Source organism: Vanacampus margaritifer, chromosome 1 (genome assembly GCF_051991255.1).
Source record: "Vanacampus margaritifer isolate UIUO_Vmar chromosome 1, RoL_Vmar_1.0, whole genome shotgun sequence".
In the NCBI taxonomy this organism is placed as follows: Eukaryota; Metazoa; Chordata; class Actinopteri; order Syngnathiformes; family Syngnathidae; genus Vanacampus; species Vanacampus margaritifer.
The window spans coordinates 28,912,458-28,928,542 of record NC_135432.1 but is presented as its reverse complement, the minus strand read 5'-3'; the positions used below and the strand labels follow the sequence as shown (position 1 = coordinate 28,928,542).

Below are 16,085 nucleotides of genomic sequence, written 5' to 3'. Positions count from 1 at the left end.
TATTGTGGTGTAACTTAGTTTATTTTAATTCCACAAATTTTTCAAAAAAATTACAAAATACTCAAATGGAGATAACACAGGACTCACAATTTTTCTTATTCTTTCTACTTTTTGTTTACATTGTGTCATCCCATGGCGACTACTCATATATACAATAAGCTTCAAGATACCAGTATATATAGAAATCTTGGCAGTCAGAACGGACATTCTGCTGCTGCCGCTTTGAAACGAGAAGCTAAACCATTGACAACATTGAACACCAAAGGTTTGGAGACACAAAAAAAGGGGCCGGGAAGGCAAAAAAAGGACGCTGGGGGAAGGACGGGCGTCAGAAAGGGAAGGTCAAAAGACTTTCCGCTTGCAAAACAACATAAAAATAGTGCTCCAAGGAAATATGACATGGTCATTTAAATGCGAGTACACTTTCTTCATTTGGCGAAAAGAAAATCATAAAAAAATGAATAAGCCACAGTTTTGTTGAAATCCATGTCAAGTCCAACAGTCTTCGTGCATTGAGTTGGAAAACATGAAGCGTACACTGGTGTGACATGACACACAAACATGCGCGCGCACACACACACACACACACACACACACACACTTCCTGGCGGTCGCATGTCAGCAGGCCACAGTGAACATGAGAGAGGACACCAACATTAAAAAAATCCAGGAGGGCTCCTGTGATGATGCATCAAATTCATCGAGCATTAAAAAAAAATAAAAATTCTGGGACTGTCCAAATTGTGTGAAAAAGAAATTCGTTTGACATGACTTGATGTTTTGGGCTTAAATAACGACAACGGCAGAGGATAAACAGACATTTCAGTGCAAACGTTCTTTTTTTTTTTTTTTTTCTCCCCCAAAAGTTGTGGTCATGGATGAAGTGAAGCTTCAAGTGTTTCAAGTCACAACGTCAACACGCCGCGTTGACACATTCTGAAAAAGCTGGTGTGTGATGAGTGGGTGGGTGTGACAGCTTTGGGGTTGGGGAGGGGTCATCACATGGGCTACGTGGGGCTAAATCTAACACGGCAATGTCAGACCAAGGTCACAACTCAAATGGCTCAAATCAAAAATAATAATAACGCCATGGTGCTTCCCCTCTGAAACAAGGGATAATGCATCAACACAACTGCAGCCGAGGTTGAAACGACTTGTTTGTCCACACCTAGTAATAATAATAATTATAATAATTATATGTTTATATATACTATTTACAAATTCCCCCCCAGAAACGAAAAGAAAAACTCCATGCGGCAGCTCTTCTTAAAATGATTAAAAAAAATATCCAACAATGTATTAAAATAAATGTTGACTTTTAAGATAGCACTTGTTTTTTTCCATAAGCGGCCATGTTTTTTGGGGGGATAAGCACAGTGTGTCTTTCTTGTTCTAGCACCTACAAAAAGAAATGTCAGGGAAGCTTGTCATGCAGGAGTCTTCAGGATGTTGTCATTTTTACTGGCTATATACCAAAGAAATGTCTTGGGAAGAAAAGAACAACAAAGAAAAAAAAAAAAGAAGAATTGGATCCACTTGGCCTTTTTGCATTCCTCACAACTTCCTGCTGCCTCCCTTGGACCGGTTACAGCTGCTTGTCGCTTTCTTTCTTCAGTCGGCTGAAAGGAAACAAAAAACAAAAGGCGCGTTACATCTCTGTGCTGTTTGGATATTCTCGTGAGATGACCATAACTCATTCAAACCCAAAAACGCATAAATATGTTTTTTTAATACTTAACATATTTTTACATTTCTTTCTTCTTCTTTTTTTTATGTATTTTTTTTATGCTAGAGCATACAGAAGGCTTTGGTGCAGCTTTTGACATGAAGAGGTCGCTTAAAGCAATGGCAATTATTACAAAAAACGGCCAGCAGGTGCCTGCAGAGTATAAGAGATCAGCCACTGTCATGTTGCAACAAAGCTTTTTTTTGACAGTGTTTTCACCAGGTTTGTGAATAACGATGAAACTTAGCTATATTCTAATGCTAATTGCTGCAAAACCCAGATAGAGACTCCAATCTTTCTTTTGGTAGGTTCCATGTTTTTATAGCAATAGAACACAATATTCTGTGGGCCTTGCAAAATCAGTCAAAATCCAGTAAAACAGCCGGGAGCGAAGGGGGTTGCTTCAGCGACAATGGCTTCAAGTGAATGAGTTCAAATGAGTTCATTAACTCTTTGACCATCAGACGTTTTCAGAAAAGGGATGCCGTGGGTACCAGCCGATTTAAGCATTTTGACTGATCTTTCAAGGTCCACAGAAAATGTTGTGTTTGGACTATGGAAACACACATACTACCAAATGAAAGATTGGAAAGTTTGTTTCTATCTTATTCCGTTCTTCAGTAATCAACAATAGAAAATGGTTAGTTTCACCAAAATACTCTGTTTTGAAACAAAAAGCAGAGAAAAAGAGCTTTTTGTGAAACGATGTTATTTCATGCACTCCAGTGAATTGTACACTTCTTTTTGTCCATGAATGATGCCACAAACACCTAAATAGTGCTTTACTTCTGTAAAACGCTTTCACCAACAATGAAAAAGTGTTTTTTGATTGCAAAATACGTTTATTTCCATTGTGTAACAATTTGACAAAACAATTTCGCAAACTATTTACAAATGTGTGCAACTGTGGTACTATTTACAATTATGTGGATGTTTCAAATGCAGTTTTTCTTTTTGTAACACTGCCCTGCGTGCAAGGAGACGGAGCAGGATTTGCACAACAGATACGTTTCACTTCGATTGTCCCTTTCACGTGCAGACGTTACACTTTCTTGACGGCCTTTTTTTCCGGGGAATAGCAAGTAGCAGACTGTACCCACTCCTCCGATGAATATGCATTGGACTCGGGGCACTCTTCGTCGTCCGATTGAACGTCCGCCTGAGCGTGCTCGGTTGTGCTCCGCGTTTTCCGGTGTTAGCATCGCTAGCCCGTGAACCTTTATGACGTCGTCATAGCCGCCGCGTCAACGCTTCCAACTTCGCCGTCAACCTCGGAGTCACCATCATCATCATCGATGATGATCATCGTCGTCGTCGTCAATGTGCTCTTTAGCGTTGGTCGATGCCTTTCGTCTTTGAAAAAAATTCCCAGGTGTGAGCTGCTTGCAACCGGTCGCCATTGTTCGCTTCTTCAGCCATCTGGCTCCGCCTCACGTCTTCTACTGCCGCGTCAATGCTTCCAACCTCGGAGTCACCATCATCATCATCGATGATGATCATCGTCGTCATCAATGTGCTCTTTAGCGTTGGTCGATGCCTTTCGTCTTTGAAAAAAAATGCTCGAGCGTGAGCTGTTTGCAACCGGTCGCCATGTTCGCTTCCCATCCCCAGCCTTTGTCCCCTCTAGCTCCGCCTCACATCTTCTACTGACGCCTACCCAATCTTGTCAGAAGAGAGTCATCGCTGCCATCTAGGGGCCAAAAATAGTCATTAGGCTAACTAGATCTGCTTGAAACTTTCACCACAGTTGGCCAAGGCTTTTCTCCACCCGTTTCCCCAAAAAATAATAATAATAATTGGTGACCGTCTTTTAACGTCCTTGGCGGCCCTCAGTACGTTTTTACTAAACGTCATTTAACGTTTTTGGCAAGAGTTAACATCTCTGATCTTAAAGCTAAGCTTAAAAGATGATTTTCAAATAGGAACCATGACCCAGTCTGAGCAGTCATGAGTCAACATTAAGCAAGTCAACACGTGTGAGGCATTGTCTCCAATTTCCGGCAGCTGATCTGACCTGTAGTAATCCTCCTGGCCGGGCAGCGGGCCTCCGTGCATGTGATGGTGTCCATGCAGCCACTGCTGCTCCATGGCCAGCCTCTGGAGCTCGGCCGACTGGGCGTGCATGGCCTGCAGCTGGTGGGCCGCCGACATGGGCGGCGGCAGACCTCCGGCTAGGTCCCGTGGGTACGGATTTCCTGCGCAAAGCAAGGATTTCAGATTTCAAATTGGATACCATGGAGGCAGAAACTTCTGAGAGACGAGATGGCCTACCGAAGACCGGGTGGCGCAGCATCTCGTGTTCGTGAGGTGGCTGGCCGAGGAGCGGGTTGGGGATGGCGCCGGGCGGGTAAGGGAAGCGAGCCAGGTGCGGTCCGGCCACCAGGGGATCTACGGCCAGGGGGTGGGCCCCGGAACCTGGAGGACACACAAGACATTCACCGCCGCCTACTGGGTGTCAGACTTTTACGTTCAGGGTACAGGGTAACATCACACGTAAACATACAAGTACTACTGGAGTTAGCTAGTCTTCTATATTACCTTTTTTTTTTTTTGCCAGTTAATGCTACTCTATAGAAAAGCAGTAAAAACAAACGTATTATGGAAACAAAAGCATTATATCAGATGAGAATAATGTCTTTATCCTTATAATTTATGTAAAATCAAATATGACCACAATGATTATTTACTATTGCCGTATTTTTCTGACTTTAAGCCACACATTTTTTTTTATAGTTCAGCAGTCCTATGACTTACACTCAGGTGTGATTTATATATTGCTCTTGGAATTGTTGTTTGAAAAATGTCCCCCCAAAATGTGACTTTTACTATGAAGTGACTTAGAGTCTGAAAAATACGGTAACGCATTTAAAAAGTGGAAACCGAGTACTCTATGCTTTGACTAGACACTGTGATTACAATTTTCTGATGATAATCTCAAAATGGAACCCCCATCGTTAAACATCTTTATTTTCAAAATGGATAAATACTACTACTATTACCTCTGATGATAATCATCATCATCATCATCATCATTGTAATTATTACTTACATCATCACTGACCCTTTTCAAGGGAAACACAAAAATTGCTTGTAACATGAATTGTGGAGTCATTTACATTTTTCTAGTTTTGTTGCTTCATCGCAAATTATAAGTTTGTAACCTTTGAACTAGGGCTGGGCAAGAAATAGAATTAATTTAATACATCGTCTTTTTAAGAAAATGGAATAATTGAAAATGTGCATATTTACAGTGTATGTTTACTTTTTTTTTTTTAAATGCTAGAACATACAGGAGGCTTTGATGCAGCCTCTGAACTGAAGAGCACGGTTGAAGCAATGGTAGTCATTACAAAAAACGACCAGCAGGTGGAAGCAGAGTATAAGAGACCAACCAGGGCCATGTTGCAAAAAAGCACTTTCGCCACTGTTTTCAACACATTTGTGAATCGTGACTACGTTTACATGCAGGCAATAACCCTTTTAAAACCCGAATGTAAGGATATGTAAACACGTGCAAAAACCCGAATAAGAGCCCTGGGTTACTCCTTTCAAAACCGGAATTCTTGCTCATATAAACGTATTTGGAATATCTCAATCGAGGCAATGTTTTCCGCTGTGCGCATGCTTGCTATTTTCTTCTTCGTCTTCTTTCAAAGACATGTTTAAAACATCTACCAAGTACTTAATTGTGGCATTTAGGCACAAACTATGAATCTTAAGTTTATTTTAAAATTGATTTGGAATCAGTATACATTATTGTTGTCTTAACATTTTTCACAGGAAGTGTTTTTGATACCTTTAAACACCGGTAAATGTATGTTGGTTTTATTATATTAAAATCAATTATTAAAATGAATTAAAGAATTAAAGTTTTTTACTTTTTGGCCATATCGCCCAGCCCTACTTTGAACATGCAAATTTTTACAATGGGGGCTAATAATAATACATGCAAATGAAAATATTTGTGATAGATTTTAGTGGAATCATCCAATATCATGAGAACATAGCCCTTAAATCATACAAGCAAGACCATAAGTGCCAACATTAAAATACAGTAAAAAAATATATAGCGAGAAGTTGCTTTTGGACCTTAAAAGCACATTTACTGTATTTCAATAAAACTGAACAAAATAAAATAAATAAAATTAAACACACAAAAAAACTATAAAAAAGGTTTGTTTTTTTAAAGAAAAAAAAAAGTCCAGTTCTGGATTTAAAAAAAAGGTCTAAATTAGCTGTTGCATTGTTGTGAACTATTTCATGTTTTAAAAGTTGCAAATCTGAATTATATTTAATTCAGCGATTCTATTGTGTAACACTACTGGTTCTCACACCGACTATCGCTAACTCTTTGTGAATGATGCAGGATGTTTGTGTATAATAAGCAGGACTTAGTTTTACCTTGGTGAAGCGGGTCTTGCTGGTGCAGGTGCAGATGAGAGTGGATGTGGGAGTGCTGGTGGTGGTGCGGCGTGACGTTGAACATCTGGAGCCTGGCGATGGGGTCGTTGGCCACGGTGGCCATCCTCTCGGCGTGGAGTCTCTCGGCCGCCAGCCTCTCCGGGTAGCTCATGTCCGGCCGCAGCTGGGGCCCGGCCAGGGCCAGCCGCTCGCGATCTAACGGGCTCAAGCCCGGGTGGAAGGAGGCGAAGGGATGAGGGCTGGCCATGTGGGGCAACGTGATGGCCCCGTGCCGGGCAAAGTGCTCCATGGGGTTTGTGGAAGGGTGGAGTGTGTCCATTTCGGGAGGTTTGACCTCAAAACCGGGCTTCATCCTTTCCCGCAGCTCCCGCTCGCGAATCTCCCTCTCGCGCATCTCCCGCTCCCGCAGCTCGCGTTCCCGCATGGCCGGGTCGGCGTTGTAGAGGCTGGGCATGTGGTAGGCCAGCAGCGGGTCGGCGGGGTTGAGGGACACGAAGAAGGGGTGGTTTCGATTGGTCGGGGACATGACGTGAGGCCGGGCGTATTCACTGAGGGTGCGCAGGGCAGGGGTGTCGGGGCCGATGTACGGAGGCACGGCCGCGATGGTGGTGGGGGGTCCGTCGAAGGGGGAACGCATGTGGGCGGGCCCGGCCATCTGCGGCTCGCCCATTCTGCTCTCGTGGACCGAAGACGAGGCTTTCTGTGAGGGGAGAGGACTCATGTTTAAAAAGTGTCCACAAGAAAATGTGAAATGAAAACAAGCACGACAACTCACCGCCGCTCGCTCGGCCTCCTTTTCTCGTTCCCGCTCTCGCTCCCGTTCCTTCTCCCTCTCCCGCTCTCTCTCCTTCTCTTCCCGCACTTTCTGCTCTGCTTCTCTCTTGGCCTTCTCCACAGCTTCTTCTCGTTTCTTGGCCAGTTTGGACGAGGCCAAGGGAGTGAAGTAGAAATCGGTCCTAGCGCACGAGTTGTAGCCTCGGTCCAGATGCTTGTAGAACCTGGGTTCAAAAAGAAGAGGACGTAAAATCATCGAAATCAAGATTCAGAATTTGAAAGTTGCTGGTCAATCTGTTATTAAAATAGTCCTTAATACAAAGTTGCAATGAGTGTGTATATTCTCATTGTGTTTGATTGGCACTTTCAAAAATATAAACACAAAAACATTTCTTGACAACAATATATGTGATCTCATTAGTCTACACATGACATTCTGATTAATATTACATTTGTGGAATATGAGTTATACAGCAAAATCCAGCCGTTTTTGTCCATCTCAGGGGGCGGCCAATTTGCCACTAGCTGTCGACTGACGATGACATCAATGCTGCTCAGGTCTCAGGTAACAACCAATCACAGTGTAGCTTCAGAAAACCGGTGAGCTGTGATTGGTTGTAAAAATGGCAAAATGCCCGCTCCCTGAAATGGATAAAAACGGCTGTTTTTTGCTGCTTAACTCATATTCCACAAATGTAATATTGAACAGAATTTCATGTTTAGACTAGTGAGGTCACATATAATATTATTGTTAAGATTTTTTTTGTCTGGGTTGGTTTCCCCTTCAAAAACTCATTCACTGCCATGCATTTTAGAAAATTTCTAAATGTTCAATAGCCACACGATATTTTGTTCAATAATTATATATAAACCGAATCTGCCAAATGACAGAACAGACTCTCGCCTTTCTTCCTTTTCACGTTCTTGTATAATTGACAGTAGAAAAATGTAGGTTGCACAAATTGCAGCTATTACTCCCATGGACTTTCAAACTGTGTTTAGTTCATATAAAATGTGGCAATGGTGTCATCTACAGGTGGTTGTGCATCAGTAAAGTTGTTTCCATGTTTGATATTTACAGTGGAGCAAAATTAGATTTTTCCCCACCTGCCCTGTTAAAAAAAAAAAATTGACAAGTACACTTGTCAAAGGCAGTGAATGTTAACAATAAATCCTGAAGACTAACTTGAGTTGCACATGTTCAGTCAGCATCACAATTATGTGAAAATCGGTGCGACAAGTCGCATGTGCAATGCAACGACATCATAGAGAAAATCGTACCGTGCAGACTGGCTGGCATGGCTTGGCGTGTTGACAACAGTGGGCTCGGGGGAGGGACTCCTCTGTGGGGGCGGGGGGCTCTCGGGCTCCTCCGTCTCGTCCAAGGGCTCCTCTTTGATGTGCACGGGCGGGACCCCCGTGCCCAGGCCGCCGCAAGAGACGGACGCAGGGAGCGGCATGGAGATGGAGGAGGGCGGGACGGAGGAAGACACAGGTTGTAAGCCCGGCATGGAGTTTGATGAGGACGCGGAGGGGCCAGTTGGAGGTAGAACTGTGCTGTAAGGGTGAGGGGAGTAGGGCAGCTGTGGCGGCCCATTGGGGTGCGACGGCCCCACAGAGGGCGGCAGCGGAGGAGCTGGCGGAGTCTGGTGACTGGATGACGGAGGGAGGCTTTGGGACTGGGTGAGAACTGGAGGCTGCGCTGGGGGAGGCTGAAGCTGCTGCCCCTGAGGCATGAGCTGAAGGGGAGGTGGGTGCGCCGACGGAGGGTGATGGGTGGATAGCGAGCTGAGGGGCTTGAGGGCGGGAGGTGGAGGCAGGTTGGAAGGCATCTGCGGGAATGGCGGCGCCGACACGTGCGGCGGGTGTTTGTGGGACTGTGGCGTGGGCATCTGAGTGATCGGTGTCGTGGGTGGGGGCTTGATGTGAGGCATTGACATTGGTGCAGGTGGGAGTGGCTGCTCCCGGGGAGGTTGTCCACCACTGTGAGAAGATGAGGGCGGAGTGTGTGGCCTTGGTTGTGATTGGCCTAATATTGGCAGGGGCGGGACATGAGTCTGACTGACAGGGAAGCCCGGGGCAGGCAATGAGTGCGGGTGAGGCATGTGTGGAGGGCCAGCCTGCAGCGGATGCGGCATGGGAGGCATGGGGCCGTGATGCGAGCTGGGTAATGACGGAGGTGGTACCGGGAGACCAGGAGGCGGAGCTTGAGTCAGGGGTGAATGTGGAGAGGGAAGCCTTTGAGGATGGAGGGAGGCTCCTGACTGGATGAGAGCCATGGGGCTTGCTTGAGGAAGAGGCTGAGGCGGCAGAGATGCGCAGGCCGCCGTCGGGGAGACCTGGGGAGGCAGCGAAGGGACCGAGGTTGCGGGAGGAGGCGGCGGCGGTGCAGGGGAAGCAGCTGATGAGGTGCTTGGCTGACACTGGATGACTGGAGGGTGCTGGCTCTGCAGGAGCTGCTGTTGCTGGGCAGAAGAGTCCGAGTCACTCTCGTTGTCACGGGGACTGGGGATGCTGGGAGAAGAGCTGCGGTTGTCCTGGTCAATGTCTTTCGGATCACTGCTGAGCTCCTCGTTGATACTGCGTCCGTCGGAGCTCTCGCCCTCACCTTCTCCCTCACACTCGGAGGGGGAGTCGGGTCGACTCAGCTCCTGAGGAGGAGGAAAGAGTCAATTGCGAGCCTCCCAAGTTCATGCGTTTACGCGGTACATTTCCTCAAGTAAATTTTACTCTAAAAAGACTATATTTGGTCCCAGTCTGAAATAGAGTAAACGTTACACTTCGAAGAGAATAAATTATAAAAAAATAAAAAATAAATAAAAAAAAGGGATGGCCAATCAATCCCCCCCTCCCGAGTCATGCTGGTCCTATTGTGTGTTAGTATATCGCTGGTGTCAGGTGGACCCATCATACCTCCGACCGTTTGGTCCATTTTCGGACACACCACTAATGTTATCCAACAGTAGGCGTGGCATAGCTCAAGTGGTAGTGTTGGTTGTGGGATTGTTCTTGAACTCTTGAGTGATTTGTCTAATTTTATTTTTTTAAAGGGGAAGTAAACCAACCAACTTTACTCTCTTCCAAGTGTAAAGTTGGGACCAGTTTAAATGAAATGAAAATGACTGTGTACATATACATACAGATGAAGACAACTCACTTGTGTTTTGGACTTTTTGGCACCGGGCCTCTCGGGTTCTTCTGTGTCCGAAGCACCCTTCTCTCGCTGCCGTTTTGCACTCTTCATGGGTGAAGGAGCCTCCTCTTTAATCTTCTGTTGGGGTGGGGCCACAGATGGACAGGTACAGTATTATTAAATATTTACGGAAAGAACAAGTTGAAATTTGAACACGCCGCATTTACCTTGCTGGGCTTCTTCATGGTGTCCATCTTGCTGTCGGTGCTGTCAGTACTTGCGGCACTGGGCGAAGTACGTCCGCTGGATCGCAGATCCTCGTTGATAGGCGAGGCTCGGCCATCGGGACTGGCTGTTTGCTTCTTACGACCACTACGTAGCGTTGACATCTATTGACAACAAGCAGACAACATCAATCAAGATCACGGCTTTCTATATGTTGAGCTGAAACGAATAAACAAAGCATGTTAAGAGCCTGCGATGACTAAGAGGTGATGACTCACGAGAGTAAAAAGACAAACAGAAAAAATATGCGCACCGAGCCTCGATTCCGTCTGGTCCTCATGCTATGCTTCCCGCTGAGTCCATCCTCTTCCTCTTTGACGGGTTTGAACATAAAGGGCGGCGGGTCCACGGGCTTCTCGATTGGAGGCAGCTCACCGTATTTCTTGAAGTGAATGCGGCAGTCTGTGCACAGCAAGATGTTCTCTCTGCCCCCGTGGTGCCAGTCCTTGGAGGCTGAAGAGTGCACACACACACAAAAAAACAGCAGCGTGAAGCAAAAGCAAGACAAAGATGTGACAAATTTTCAGTAATGACAATACTAATGAGGTCTGTGAAGCTGACGTTAGTGGCCACACTCATTTTGACAGTGTTAATCAAATGGGAGCCAGCTGTGAGTTGAGAGGCGATAGATGATGAGGTGGCAAGTGATTGAGCTTTGGCCTCATGTCTGATTTGATCAAATTAGTCTCAACATCATCTGATGCCCATCTGTCTTACAGCACAGTGGTAAGCAGTCCCAAGCAGACGTTCACGGCGAGCGTCTAGAAACCAATGGCAGCGGCTTACTGGTAGTGAAGCAGTGGCGGCAGGCGTAGCCCTTCAGCTCCTGTTCACTGTCCTCGCTGTCAAAGTCATCTTCGCTGGCTGAACTCAGGTCCACTACAAGATGAGAGGACACCAACACATCACATACTTTTTACATGTGAGGTCATGCTGCCACACAAGCGCCCGTCTGGAAGACGTACAGAATTCACTGGAGGGCGGACGGGAAGGAGTGTTGACAGGAGTCGAAGCCGTTCGTGTCTTGATGCGCCGAAAGACGGGTTGGCGGCGATGTCGGCGATGAGCTCGACAGCTGGCTGCCTCTGGGGTCTTCTTCCAATAGTAATAGAAGGTAATCAGCTCACCCTGAGATAAACAGACAAGTGCTGTGAAGATGGCGAACAAATCACAAAACAAACGGCACGTATGTATGAAGAATTCACGATGTACAATATGTCCTTGTGAAAAGACCACAGAGTCGTCTAATCCATGCCAGGATTTGTAGCTGGCTGGGCGTGTTTGTGCCGTGGCGCTGTCTGTCCTAGGATTAGGCGAGAAGGCTGACTGAATGCGAGGATATTAGGATCAGTGCACTGGTGGCTGCCTGGGTGGCAGCGGTTTGAATGGGAACAAAAGAACATGTCAGGCGGTGCGTTGGAGCTACAAATGGGGAGTGAAATGGCTCCTCGCCCCGTCGCTGGAAGAGTCAATTGAACTTGAATCAAACATTCGGCGGGGCCATCTTGCAAGTAAGCGGGGCAAATTAATCCAGCCTGCAGAAAGGCCCGTCAGGAAATCAATACCCAAATGAAACATTAACACTTGCAATCATGGATATGAAAGCAGTCTGCCCGTACATATTAACTGCAGCTCTCTGGACACACTCGTAAAACGCAAGCATGTCGTTTTCCGGAGCCTCCTTTTCACTTGGTAGCCGGCGTTCCATCGCTCTCCGCTTCCATTACCAATTCATGAAGGTGTGAGGCGGTTGTAGGGTGAATCGTAAGTCAACCGTAATCTTTAAAGCCCAGAGGGCATCAATTTACCATCTAAGGTCTGTTAAACTGCTATTGGACAAAGCTTCAAGGGTTTAATGCCGATTGATTGTTTCTCTTCTCCAGCTTCGTTTAAAATCTCGACATAGATTAACAAATGCATTCCATGTTTAAGTGCATCGACGGCTTGTCTGTGTCACGATTGCATATTTTATCCGTTGATACAAATCAGCCGGAAAAAGGTTTGCTATAACAATAAAGAAAAAAACTTCCAAACAGATGTTTCAAGAAGAACTAAGGGTATTCAAGTTTTTTCCTATTACTGAGAGAAAAGTGATATCTTGTTTACCAGAAGAACGCAAAGGACAGGAGATTGGTCAATAGTTGGATGTTATGAGTGAGAGAGACTTCATTCTTTCTCAATGGCTGCTTTGCTTGGCAGAAAATGATTAGCTGAGTGGACTTGCGCCAGTTTAATAAGACATCCCTTCATGAAGCCTGAATTTTTTAGACTATGAGCACATCTGGAGTAGTCGAATGGATTTCATGCGCTCTCGGAAAAAAAGAAAGGAAAAAAAAAGGATTTCATGCGCGAGAGCTTAGCAGAGACGAGCTGCTTGACTCAAGTAAAAAAAAATGTTGATTTTACTCACGGCCCATTTTCTTTACAATACTATGTTGTATGTGCCACCAGTAGTCTAAACATGACATTCTGATTAATATTGTGTTTGAGAAATATGAGTTAAAGAGCAAAATCCACTGGTTTTGATTCATCTCATGGGGCGGCCATTTTGCCACTTGCTGTTGACTGATAATGATATCACAGTTGCTCAGAGCTCAGCTAACGAACAATCACATGTTTTTTGAAGCTGAGCCATGATTGGTCGGCACTCTGATGTCATTTTCAATCAACAACAAGAGGCAAAATGGCCGCAACATAAGAAGGATCAAAACCAGTGGATGTTCAACAAATGCAATATTAATCAAACTGCTGTGTTTACACACAACATATGCTACATATTATAAAGACATTTTTGGGGTTGACTTCCCCTTTAAAAAAAAATATTTATCCCTTCTCTTGCTCTCTGTTATTGCCATGATTTTGTGCATGTGGTAACCAAGCAGAAACAAGTTAGCAGTGATTTCCGAGTCTCTTTTGACTTGAGTGTGGCCAGCTGAATAGGGCAGGCAGGGCTCAGGTGCTAAGTGAGGGAAGGCGGACGTCCTGATGTGAAATCTAATTGAAATGTGCAGATCAAACGTGTGGAGCGGTGGCGTGCGCACGAGTCACAATCCCAGCAGTGCTTTTCTGCCTCCTCGCTGCAGGCCGACAACTACACGGCTTCAACAACAGCTTGGCAAACAAAGGGCAAGGCCACACTGCCTCTCCATCATTCACACCATGTCAAGTAGCATTGCACTGGGCACATAGGCTAACATGACCTTGTGCCTTTGAATGGGGATTAACAGCTGCGCCGATTGACTGGTACAGCTGCTTGCTAATGGTGAAGCAACTATTATACTAAAGGTATGTATGCTCATTCACTGCCATTGACGGCTATAGACGTCAAAAAGTCATTTTTACTATTTCTATTAGTTTTAAAAAAAAAATTCTGCTTTTGCTAACAAGAGTATGAAAACCTAGATTTTTTTTAATTGTACATTTATAACAGATATAAAATGTTTGATTAATCGTTAGTTAACTAGTGAAGTCATGTGATTAATTACAATTTTAAAAAAATGTATTGCCTGACGCCGCTAACAAAAAAAAATTAAAAAATAAAAAATAAGGGGCGTCATACGATTACAATTTTTAAACGTAATTAATCGCATGACTTCAATAGTTGACTCACGATTAATCACAATTTTTTTATATCTGTTATAAATGTACAATAATTTTTTTCATAAAAATTTAAATGAAATGAAAAAATGCTAAACTAATAGAAATAGTTCACATGAGTTTCTGACGGTTATAGTCGTCAATGGCAGTGAACGAGTTAAGAGTGTAACACACATCTCTCTCAAGCAAGGCTGTGGTCGCAGGTCAACAAAAACATTACATTGGTACGAAGGTAAGCGGAAAGAATAGCAGCCCAGAGTGGCCTTGGCTCGCCGGGCTATAATTCCCCACGCCTGTCCACTAAATCAGAGCAGCGCGGTACAGACTGTGCTGCCACTCCGCAGAACATGAAATAGTGACAACATAAGCTCAGCATTATGAGGCCTTTTTACAGAGCTTCCATCTGCAGGAGCTTTCTGGTCGCTGGATTATCCGACATGGAAAGGGCTTACACCCCTGACACGACACTCTGAGCTTCCATTCCATTTATTGCTACTTAAAATGGTTGCCTACAAACAAACAGATGTGTGACATATTGATGGAGTACAGGATTCAAGTATGCCAATGTTTCCACTCCATAGAGACAGGGCTGAGAAACACAGCAAGGACTTGGATTGCAAAGAAAATTGTAGTGATGGGAATGTCTCGCATAACGAGTATCAAATGAAGCATTTGCATCAAGCGGTGAATCACACTGTGTTCAATCGCACTGATGATGTTTCTGTTTTTAAGGATTAGACCTGATGAGGTTCCATTCATCTACAGGCTAATTGCTGGTTGGAAGGCCAAGCGGGAAGGCTCGCAGGTCCCGAGCGCACAGGCGAGAGACTGAGGGGCGAGGTCTAAACTGGTGCATTTACAGCCTCATTCCCACTCCAGCAAAGGCCTGAACAGATGGTTTCTGTTTTTCCTGGCAGATTTGTGACAGAGCCACAAAAGGCCCCTGCTTTGACAGGAAGCCAAACGGCTAAGGCCGTTACTGGCAGGAGCACGGAACAGAGGAGAGCAGTAAGAGGGGGAGGGCCGAGGAGGAGGAGTAAAAAGCCAGCAGTGGATAACAATGGACAATCAAGCGCGCAATCCGACCACAAGCCCTTCCAAAACAGCTCTTGAAAAAGAAAAAAATGTTTGTAATTAATGTTGGGAGCCGAGAGCCCAGACAACACGCTTTCACGACGATCTGTGGGTTACGGTGACTGATGGCGAGCTGTGTAAACATCATTAGTGAACTCAACTGCTGCTCTTCTTGCTTACTGACTTGCACCAAGCGGTACACTTAAGTTTTGTTTCACTAAGGTGAGAGTCCAAGCAATATTCCCGCCTGTGGTTTGTGTTTGAACCATGTTATGTTATAGTAATAGTTGTGCCAGATGGGTAAATCATGTGATGCCATATAAGTGCAACAATGAAATTCAACAAGTTAAAAAAGGTTTTGACCCGGAAATTATATTTCTGTCAATGAACCACCGCCTAAATTTTTTTTATGTGGAACCTACCCTGAACCTATTCACAGAACTGCACACATTTTTATGTTCTTTCTATCAAGCTATAAAATGCCACAAGATGGTGCCAAAGCCCGAGCTAATAGGAAAGTAGTTGGTGTTGGTGAAATCAATCTGTAAACCATTACTTTTTAATCCAATACAGTATAATTGTATTTTCTGTTCAAACTACTATATACTGTATAGGCAATAACATTTTAAAGGGCGAGGCCTTAATTGTGAGTTTTTTTCCCCCCTTCTATTTTGTTTTTATTGTACTCCACACTTTTTAGCTTCACTTTTACCACTGCATTTAATACTAAAATGCAAGGTTGCAAAAATGTGGTCCAACACTATTTTGTGCTACCACTTGTGACAACAGAAATGAAAAACATTGTGTACCACAAACAACTGAATCGAGCTATAACTTGACACATGTATGTTGTTTCTCTGAACTAAAATCATATTTATGTTTTTGCAAGGAATTTTGCAATTGTTTTTTTTTATCAGTGCAAATAAAAGCCTATGGCAATGTGTAGGATGGGCATAAGACTAAACTCCCTACAAATGTTTATTAGGCACTGTGTGAATATTCCCAAACCACACCAGGAGCACTACCTAGTTCACTACAAATGTCCTGTCATGCTCTGTCCAGTCCTACCGTGTC

General features: G+C 44.5%; 1 protein-coding gene across 6 annotated transcripts in view; it reads right to left on the bottom strand.

The window, feature by feature from the left end:
• rerea (arginine-glutamic acid dipeptide (RE) repeats a) overlaps nt 1-16,085 on the bottom strand; it is a 169,266-nt gene continuing 153,181 nt past the window's right edge. For 4 of the 6 annotated variants that reach the window (XM_077545677.1, XM_077545676.1, XM_077545671.1 and 1 more), the window contains 11 exons: nt 11,306-11,468; nt 11,127-11,219; nt 10,594-10,793; nt 10,283-10,444; nt 10,080-10,193; nt 8,204-9,573; nt 6,924-7,146; nt 6,128-6,848; nt 3,998-4,171; nt 3,741-3,921; nt 1-1,619 (listed from right to left, as the gene is read on the bottom strand). In XM_077545677.1, coding sequence (XP_077401803.1) covers nt 1,586-1,619; nt 3,741-3,921; nt 3,998-4,171; nt 6,128-6,848; nt 6,924-7,146; nt 8,204-9,573; nt 10,080-10,193; nt 10,283-10,444; nt 10,594-10,793; nt 11,127-11,219; nt 11,306-11,468 — 3,435 coding nt within the window. In that variant the 3' untranslated portion in view covers nt 1-1,585. The remainder of the gene's footprint in view (nt 1,620-3,740; nt 3,922-3,997; nt 4,172-6,127; nt 6,849-6,923; nt 7,147-8,203; nt 9,574-10,079; nt 10,194-10,282; nt 10,445-10,593; nt 10,794-11,126; nt 11,220-11,305; nt 11,469-16,085) is intronic. The other 2 variants (XM_077545678.1, XM_077545684.1) reach the window with 1 other exon arrangement.